General features: G+C 47.3%; 2 protein-coding genes across 4 annotated transcripts in view; both read right to left on the reverse strand.

Annotated features, from left to right (window-relative positions):
- Positions 1–727: 727 nt before the first annotated feature.
- Positions 728–4,487, reverse strand: ndufa13 (NADH:ubiquinone oxidoreductase subunit A13). The gene is made up of 5 exons (XM_064328635.1): positions 4,330–4,487; positions 3,602–3,680; positions 2,357–2,428; positions 1,530–1,599; positions 728–986 (listed from the first exon to the last, which is right to left on the reverse strand). Exons 1-5 carry the CDS (start codon positions 4,484–4,486, stop codon positions 867–869), a joined length of 498 nt encoding a protein of 165 aa, XP_064184705.1. The 5' UTR covers position 4,487; the 3' UTR covers positions 728–866.
- An 850-nt stretch (positions 4,488–5,337) lies between these two features.
- Positions 5,338–9,891, reverse strand: part of LOC135251306 (transcriptional repressor p66-alpha-like) — a 28,722-nt gene continuing 24,168 nt past the window's right edge. For all 3 annotated transcript variants that reach the window (XM_064328633.1, XM_064328631.1, XM_064328634.1), the window contains exons 9-11: positions 9,529–9,891; positions 9,077–9,185; positions 5,338–8,701 (exon numbers count right to left, since the gene is read on the reverse strand). The exon at positions 9,529–9,891 is cut by the window's right edge and continues 56 nt beyond it. In XM_064328633.1, the coding sequence (XP_064184703.1) occupies positions 8,568–8,701; positions 9,077–9,185; positions 9,529–9,891 (606 nt within the window). In that variant the 3' untranslated portion in view covers positions 5,338–8,567. The remainder of the gene's footprint in view (positions 8,702–9,076; positions 9,186–9,528) is intronic.

A 9,891-nucleotide genomic window follows, 5' to 3' on the forward strand; every position in this document is an offset into this window, starting at 1 on the left:
TTTGGATGGAGGGTATGTTTGGGTGGAGGGCACGTTTGGGTGGAGGGAATGTTTGGATGGCAAGTATGTTTGGGTGGAGGGCACGTTTGGGTGGAGGGTATGTTTGGATGGAAGCCTCAGTGACCAGGACACGTGACCCCGTCACGGTCCAATGTGACGCCAGCACAGAACGCGAGAGGAAAAGGCGTCACCAGCGGAGGGTGGAAAATTCTCTGCAGACGAGAAAACAACATTTTCATCAAAGAGAAGAACAGGTTCGTGGGGGCAAATGGCACTTCAAAGTGAAACGCTCCACCTCCCGTCAATCCAGTCACTCAACGCACGGCCTGCCTGAACATCAAAGCACAGCATCCGGTCTAAATATGGGCCCGGACCCCGGGTCGGCCGAGCTCTCAGCCCTCAGGCGGGATGCGGTTATGCTGCCGCCAGCGGGGAGCCTGGATCAGCACTCCAGCTCTGCAATGCTTTCTGCGCAAGGGACACTTTACTTGTCCTGCCCCCCCCCCCCTCCCTGAAGTGATTTTTTATTTTTAGAATGATTTTTTTTTTCTGTTAAACCGTTGCGTTCTAAAACTCCGCTGCCAGTAGCATTAGAATGTTCAGTTAAGAATATTCTAATTGCATATTTGTGATCTCAGACCAAAAAAAATAAATCTTTTTTTAATGCCATTATCCCAGAAATATATGTGGAACAAAAGGCAAATAATCAGGGCAAACTGGGGAGAAATAATGAAAAGAGATTTTTAATAATTAACATTTACAATGAACAACACCGAACACCATACGCAGTTCCTCTTCCTGTCCTCCAGGGGGCGGTGTGGAGCCAGCCAGTTGTAGCAAAGTGCAGGCTTAGCCTAAACAAGGCCTCACAGGGCCCAATGGAAACCGAAGCGCTTGCGCACCATCTCTGCGTGTGGCTTTAAGTTGAACAGCTCCTCTGTGATTGGAGGAACCCAGCGATCGGTGTTGAAGACATTCTCTCCAACCTGTAGGGGGCAGCAGACATTACAGGCACACCGGTCACTTTGGGCTTTAAAAGCTCCTTCACACATTCACAAGAAGCACGTTTAAATAATGTTTGTTGCACAAACTGCTATTCAGTCATATGTCTTTAAGAAAAGCACGTTAAAAAAAAAAAGAACTACACAAGCACAGATTCTCTAAACTCACCAGATAGACAGCTCCATATTATAACTGAAAGACCTTCCACTGAAGCCCAAATGCACTTGTGTCACATATCTTATGTACGATCGTGGTGGAGGGACAACACCGGTTTGCACTGAATATTCTGTCTTTTTTAAAATTTTATTTCAGGCATTTAGCAGATGCTTACACAACTTAAAAAATGTTTTTAAATATACAATCCGTTGGTATGCCGACCTGGATAATCATTGAAGTGAATCAAGGTTAAGCACCTTGGCTCAAGGGTAAAAAATGCCCCCTTTATTTGAAGTGCATCACCTGCTGGGAACTACAGGAGATGCATCAGTACAACTCCCCCATTTTTACAGATACATGTATTTCTTTACCTTCCACCCAGGAACATCCTTCATGATCTCTGCCTCCTCTTCTAGATTCTCCCGCAACATTTTCAGCATCCTAAGATGGACAGATAGAGAGAGGGAGGAAGGGAGGAGGGATAGGAGGAAAGAGAGACAGAAAGACAGAAACAGAGGGACAGAGAAAGAGAAAAAAAGATGACACCGTCTGTCGAGTTCGTAGCGGCTTGTGATAAACCTGAGGGGTATTGAGTTGGCACCTTCTGTTGGCGTAGCGGGTCCTTCACAAAACGGACCGTTTGTTGTGATTCTGATTAATGTTACTCTCACCATTAATCTTCAATGAATTTTCATAGCTGTTGTGATATTTTCCCATTTTAATTTTCACTCATGGCTGACTTTGGAAATAATAGATAATGTAAATGTCACGCTAAAAAAAAAAATCTTAACCGAGGTAAGATTAATGCTCTGATACACAGCCACAGCCTCAAGGCCTGTGTGTGTGTGTGTGTGTGTATGTGTTTGGGCTTGTGTGCACCTAAATGTGCGTGTGTATGCATGTGAGAATGCATGCATGTCAGTGTGTTTTATGCGGCTGTTAACTGGTGTGTGATGTGTGAGGGATGGGTGTGTGTGTGCGCATGCATTGTGTGTATGGTATATGTGTTGTGTGTGGTGGGGTTGTGTGTGTGTGCAGTGTGTTTACCGTCTGTGTAGTTCCCATATTAATTGGGGTGTGTGTGTGTGTTGTCATGTGGCTGTGTGGCAGACGTGTGTGCGTGCAGTGTAGTGTGTGTGCAAGTGTGTGGTGTGGTGTGTGTGCGTTATAAGGTGTGTGAAAAGTGTGTTTTTCTGACCTCCTGTCCTTCTCTGCCTGTAGCAGGGGCAGCAGTGCTATCCGCGCCTCCAGCTCCTCAACGTGCAGCCGCCTGAAACACAAGCAACCTGTTACCACCCTGCACCCCAAAACTACAAACCCCATCTCAACAATCCCCCCACACCCTGCACTCCAAAACTACAACCCCCACCTCAACAATCCCCCCCACCCCAAAACTACAACCCCATCTCAACAATCCCCCCACACCCTGCACTCCAAAACTACAACCCCCACCTCAACAATCCCCCCGCACTCCAAAACTACAACCCCCATCTCAACAATCCCCCCACACCCCGCACTCCAAAACTACAACCCCCATCTCAACAATCCCCCCGCACCCCAAAACTACAACCCCCATCCCAACAATCCCCCCACACCCCAAAACTACAACCCCCATCCCAACAATCCCCCCACACCCTGTAATTTTCACCCCCAGTCATAGAGATACTGTATTTCATAGATACAGTACACTGTATCCATAATCGCAGAGTAGACATGACATAAAAAATGGTTTACTGCTATTATAAGACAAAAATAATTCCTAATAGGTTTGGGTTTGGTATTGACTGAAAATGAAGAACTTCTCACCATTTGACAGATGCTAAAATTGTATCCGATATGACAGGGCTCTACTTGCTCCTGAAAACTGGTGTGTGCCAACTGGAAAAATAAGCTAAGAGCACAACTACTAATAGGGATTCATCAGTGTGCTCCTGACTTTTTTAACTTAGGAGCGCACGTGTTCCTTGGAAAACAATGTTAGCGTTCAGCCCTGTATTATGAGCTGATATTATGCGACAGACAAGCGCCTGAGAGGCGATGCTTTCGATGCACCCTGTAAATGACGCTGTAAGTTGCGTGAAAACTGCCCGCTGTATGTGATTTTTTCAACGCGAGTGAAAGCGTACAAAACCCTGCAGTTTGCAGCACTTGCAGTTTGCATTCAGTCAACATCAAAAATGGAGAACAGAAAGAGAACAGAAACGTGTGTTTTCTTCAGAGCACACGTTGGTTTGGTTCAATTTTGTTCTCTAAAAAGTAACTTGCCGGGCCTGGCTGAGACATGCATATTAATAAAGTATGCACGCTGCAATATACCATTCCAATAATTATACAATGTGTAGCATTTTGACTTCGTGCTAATAAACCAATGGCCGCGTACCTGTTCTGACCAATCGGGTTCTTAAAGCCATAATTCGACGTCTAATAATACCTAATATCTTACCTCCTCTCTCTGTTCCATTTAAACATCCGCCAATATCCGAACATCATGATGCCAATACCGATTCCAAACATTGTGTACCCTGAAATAAGATGGACAGGATCAACAACACTCGTATTACCAAACAGTTAATATACACATTTCTGTGGCCTACAGTATAAATGCCTATTTATGCACACACAATGCTATGTTACCAACTTTAGAATGCATCAGGCGAAGTAAGGTAAGTTAGCTAGCCATCAACCTACCCAACCTTAGTTCACCTGGGGTTATATATTACAAATGAACAAGTGAATATGTAATCCTGAAAATACAATCCTGCACATATGTTAATGCTAAACAATATAATACAGATGTCAATAAATTCTCACTTCATTTACTAGAAATCCCAGCAGGCAAGTTTGACCGGAACGCAAGAACGAGTGTAAGTTAGCTCACTGGCTAACCAAGTTATCGATAACAGCAAACCATCTAAATCTAATACTAGTTACTGGACTGCACTGGTTTCGTAAAAAATGAATGCGGATTGCGTTTCAAAACTTTGCATTATTTTAATATGAAGCTAAATACGGTCATTCCACTAGAATAAGAGGTTCAAGACGTCTTGTTTTGCTAGCACAATTAGCTCTAGCTGCCCGGCTAGACCGCCACTGCATTTCTGCAAGTGTATTTATTGGGGGAGGAAACACACATTCCCTTTCAAGTCTATAACAAAGCCGTATTCTACTGACCAGAGAATCCCCGTTTCGGAAGATTTCTCTTGTAATCGATGGGTCCATAACCTCCCGGAGGAGGCATGTCCTGCTTCACCTTGGCCGTCGCCATCTTCTCGAAACCGAGGTGACGTGACGTCACGTCCTCACTTCCTGTTTCAATACGTTGACGCATTATCGCCCCCTGCTGGGGTACAATGTAGGAAAGACAATAAACGAAGGACAAGGTAGCTACACGATCTCGATTACAAATTGGCATCGCATCGGAGGGCGTCGGATAATCTGGGAAACTGCTCGTGCAAAAGGCGGTTACGCGGGAGTTTACATATGTGTGAATTTCTCCCGATCTATCTTCCTTGGTTATATGTATAAAAGATTTTGTTTTGGTGCGTATTCTTTATTGTAAATATTCAGTAGCCTACCTCTTGTGTAATATTTAATGCAGATGATAAGAGTTGAGCCACGATCATGCGCATATCTCGAGAAAAAAAACTGACAAACATGGCACGAATTAGGGACTGCTGGGGTCCCCAGCCCTGGTCCTGGAGAGCTGCAGGCTCCGTTGGGGCCCCCAGCCCTGGCCTTGGTCTCGGAGAGCCACAGGGACTGTTGGGGTCAGCTGCTGGTTTTCGCTGCTTCTCAGCGCCGGGGCGGTTGGTTGCACGGGTAACTCACTCGGTTTCTAGGGTCTGAATCGGTTGCTAGTTTCAAAGTGAAAATGAACACCAGCAGAACCCTGCGGCTCTACAGGATCAAGTTGGTCTGGGTGTGCGTTTCCATGGAAACCGCTGGAACAAAAATTCACTTCCATATCGTTCTGAAAACAATTTAACCCTTTTAAACAAGTTGACACACACACACACACACACACACACACAAAACGACTCATAGAAAAGGGAAATGAAATACCGAACATTAAAATAATCAAACCACAGGTTCTGACATTATTTTAAAACACATTAAATGAGATCAACCGACAAAATTAATTTATTTCAAGAGTGATATTCACACAAGTACACGCCAAACTAAAGGGTTAAAATTAGTTTTTATTATTATTTTTATTATTATTACTCGATAGAACAGGGAGGGGGTCAAAAGTAACCCAAACAAATTGGAACATCACCAATACAATGGGTAGTGGGACTGAGTCGGGGTGGGGGGTGCTCCGCATTGAACAATGCTAGTACCCCCTCCAGGGAGAGGGAATGGTGTTAACTGACAGACAGCAGCGGTCAGCAGTCAGAGGAGAATGTGAGACCCCTGCCAAAGAACACAGACCTCACGAAAACCCCACCCCCCTCTCCTGGCTTCCGTAACCACGACGACAGAGAAAGTCTGGCATTCAATACACTTCTGTCACTCAATCACACGGCAGGAAAGGGAAAAATGAAAGAAGTCCAAAGAAAAATTAAGACAAGGCATGATACAGATGTAAAGTGGGAACAAATGTACAAGTAGTTGTTGCACGTGGGACCTTTATACCTGCAGGACCAGTGAATAAGCACTGTCTTGTGGACAAGCGCCAGACCTACCTATACATTTTGGATACAAAACACCATCCTCAAGCAAGAACTTGAACTGCTCCTTAATTTATGATCCTTAAAAACAGGGAGGGGTACAATTTAGATTTTCTTTTCCTTCCTTGTTGACCTTGTGTAGGCTCACATAAACATATCGGCAAAATAAAAAATAAAAGTTTGCAACACTAAATGTGACCCCAGGCCTGTTTAGTTTAACCGTTTACCAGAAATGGGAAGAAACTGAAGTCAGAGCCTATGGAAATGTGGTTAAAATGAGCCATGTGGTGGAGCTTCTTCATGTACGACTGGTGCAGTGTTAAAGGGAATCTTCATTTGGGGAGGGGGGGGGGGCATGGGCAAACTCAGAGAATAGTAAACTAAGAGTACCTTTCACTAGGCTGCTTACCTTTTACGTTACTGGCATGTAAAACGGCTGGCTTCAAGGTCTCCATTTTGTTTTTTTTTAAGGGGCGTTGACTGTTCCCGGCGTCCGGGGGTGTGGTTCAAACGGTCACCCACTTGATTCGAAGAAAAAGGAATTCGGTGGGATGCAAATAATGCAAATCGACCCGCTGTGAATACCACGCCCCCTTTTTTACACCAACAACAGTCACCACCTCTCTTCAGGGAGACATCCTGGAGGCAGGAAGCCAGAAGCCCCATAATGCACTGCTCCCCAGAGCTTTTTGTAAAAAAAACAAAAAAGCAAATAACAAAAAAAAAAAAGAAATTTTGAAAAAGGAACCAAATGGGAGATATTCTTAAATTTACCACCTGCATCTTAAGCAGGAGCAGGCACTTCAGCCTCTTTTCACACCCAAATGGAGTTTATTTACTCGCGTATTCATGCACATTAAATGCACTTTTGTTTAAACCATTGGCCTCGTTCCCGTTTCACAACGAGCAACAAATAAACTGAATTTGGGTGTGAAGACGCTCAGCGGCCAGCTGAGCTGCCAGTTAAAGGGTTAACTTGGATTTTTTTTTTTTTTAAGGAACAGGAGGTCACCCTCACAGTGGTGATGACCCCGGTCGGACCCCGGTGACTCAGGACGTGCCGTGCGTAGATTCCGCTCAAGCGGCCGACCTCGCCAGGGTTCGAAACGCATCGCGTTCCCCCGGCAACCGGGTCAGCCGCGGCCAATGAGGTGGAGCCCAGCGCCAACCCTGTGCCTGTAGATCTCTCCCCTGCACGCTTATCAAAGGCAACACAGAAATCACCCCAGAGACAGATAAAGAAAGGAAGAAAGAGAAAATAAACACGAACGTTCGGGACGTTCAGGATACACGGAGCGAAATGAAGTTCGGCTCAACCCCCCGTTGTGTAGACGTGAGCGTGAGCTTCGCCCCCCCCGGTGTCCAGGGAATGAAGACACTATTTCTGCATCTACGTCCTGGTTTCTGCCAGAAACGTGCAACACCCCTCAAGCCAACACTCGCCTATTTGAAACACAACCGTCTAAAGCGAGGACAACTTAAAATATGAAACGCAACTTTGGCCAAGCCTAAAATCGGGAGAAAAGGGTTACCCCCCCCCCCCCCCCGATCATACATCGGCCGTTTGGGGTTCGCAGGAAATGTCCGGAAAACAACCGTTTGAAGTCCGCCATCGCGTGCTTTCTTCATCTGTCTGTATTTGAGCCAGCAGGATTCTCCCACACAGTTTCAGCGACACAGTCCCGACACAGTCCCAATCCTCCACGGCTTCCCGTCCGCTGTGTAAAAGTTTCCACGCTTACTCCAAAGACTACATTAATAATAATAATAATAATAATTAAAAAAAACAAACAAAAATAAAAGGAGTTTTTGAGCCAACGTCGAAACCAGTTCGTACAGCCATCTCGAAGATTTGAAGGTTGACAACTCCGCAGGTCAAATCCACAGCGACAGAGTCACAGAAATGGTTCGTAATGCAAGCAGCTGGAAGCTGGACACTCCGGAATCTTCTACAGCTGCACTCCTGTCCCAAAAAAAAAACCCCAGCTACTGTCCCACACCTGAGACTCCGGACACGAGAGCACGTTTGTTGTCATTTTATTTCGTTTTTTGTTGTTCCTTTTATTATTCCTCTTTAATATACTTGTATTTTCATTTGCTAAAGAAACCTAGCATCTTGTCGAGGTCGAGCCGTTGCCCGCGGCGACAACCGCTGCCGCTCAGTCCGCGTGTCTCCCAACGGTCGCGCCCGTGGCGGGAAGCGGGGGAAAGGGGGAAATTCCGTTTGCACAACAGCCGCTTTGTGGGGAGGGGTGGGGTCAAAGGTCATTCACTCTGTCTGACATCACCATCCTTACAGGCGACAGTTGATGACATCATCCCTGTGCGCCGGTGACGAGGCGACGGGGAGGGAACAGGAAGAGAGAGGGGTCCTTTGTGTACTCATTTTCATTTTGTTGGTATTTAGTCTTCCTCCATTCTCTGCCCCGACCCCCCCCCCTCCCCCCAGGACACAACAATCCCACAATCCCTGAAAAAGCCCTGAAAACCCAAGCCCTGAAAAATAAGGACGGGCATCCAAAACAAACAGAAGAAGAAAGGAAACAAAAGAGAAAGAGAGAGGGACAGATGAAGAGAGAGAGAGAGGTTTTTTTTATTTCTGTTTTGGATCGAGTTAGCGGTTCTGGGTGTCTCAGGGTTGGTTTCCAGATGGAGGGGCGGGGGGGGCGCTTCAATCGCTGTGGCGGTTACGGGGCGTCTGAGCGTCGTCATGGTGAGTAATCAGGACGGGGGGAGCGGTTATTTCCATGCGTTGGCGGCCTGGGACAGGGAGCGGGAGGGGATCATGTCCAGGAGGTACTCCCGCTGGCGCTCCACAGCTGAGGAGCTCTTGTGTGCGGTGAGGCTGGGGTTCACATACGCCATGGTGACTCCTGCAGGAGGAGGGAGGAGCAGGCTGTCAGAGGAGGAGGCGCATGAACATGCGCACCCCACCCATACACACTCACACACACACACACACTCACACACCCTGTCTCACACACACACACCCTCTCTCACACACACACACCCCTCTCACACACCACTCACAACCACACTCACACTCACACTCACACTGTCTCTCTCTCTCACATACACACACACACACACTCACACTCACATTCACACACCCTCTCACACACACACACACACACACACACACTCACACTCACACACACACAACACACTCACACACCCTACCACCACACACCACCCACACACACTCACCACCCTCCACACACCAGCACACACACACACGCTGTGCTTACCTGGCCTGGTCACCAGTGCTGCGGCTGCCACTGCGTTCTGGATCTGTGGAGTCGGGGAGAAGGTGTGGGTCACCCCCCTCACCACTGTGGGCTGGACACTTCTGGAGAGCTGTGTGTGTGTGTGTGTGTGTGTGTGTTGGTGAGGAGAGAAAGGGAACAAATACACAATCAATCAATGACAACACGCGACAAGCAAAACTTTAAACTAAAACTTTGGAGACAGAAATGACTGGAAATTCCAAACAGCGAGAAAACTCAGTGATAAAAACAGGTTTAAAAAATATATCTATAATCATATTTATTATTACCAAATAAGTCATTGTTAAATAAAAATAACTGGCAAGCTGTAATTATGCACTCATATTCAGTAAAGAGAGCTACACTGCACAGCACGGAGGGCATGTGCAGAGTGGGAGTGGCTTAGAGGGAGGGGGCAGGGCAAGGGGGCGGACCTGTTTGATGGCAGATTGGTGTCGGGCGACGGGCGTGACCCGACCGTGCACCTGCAGGGAGGCGGGGCTGGAGCGGGCGTGCTGCTTGAGCCCCTGCGGCTCCACCTTCACCACCACCGAGGAAGAAGAGGAGGAGGAGGATGAGGAAGAGGAGGGGGCGTGGGACGAGGCGGGCGAGGCGGACGTCTGCTGCAGGATCCTCTGCTCGATCTCCTGCTCCTGCTGCAGGGCCTTGACGAAGGCGGCCTTCAGCCGACCGGTGTGCTCTGCCTTCAGCGCCCTCTTCTGGCTGGAGGTCATGCAGTGCTCGCACATGACGGCGCTCCCGCCCTCCTCCGGGCGCCAGCGGGAGGTGAAGTCCGT

Source organism: Anguilla rostrata, chromosome 3 (genome assembly GCF_018555375.3).
Source record: "Anguilla rostrata isolate EN2019 chromosome 3, ASM1855537v3, whole genome shotgun sequence".
Lineage (NCBI taxonomy): Eukaryota > Metazoa > Chordata > Actinopteri > Anguilliformes > Anguillidae > Anguilla > Anguilla rostrata.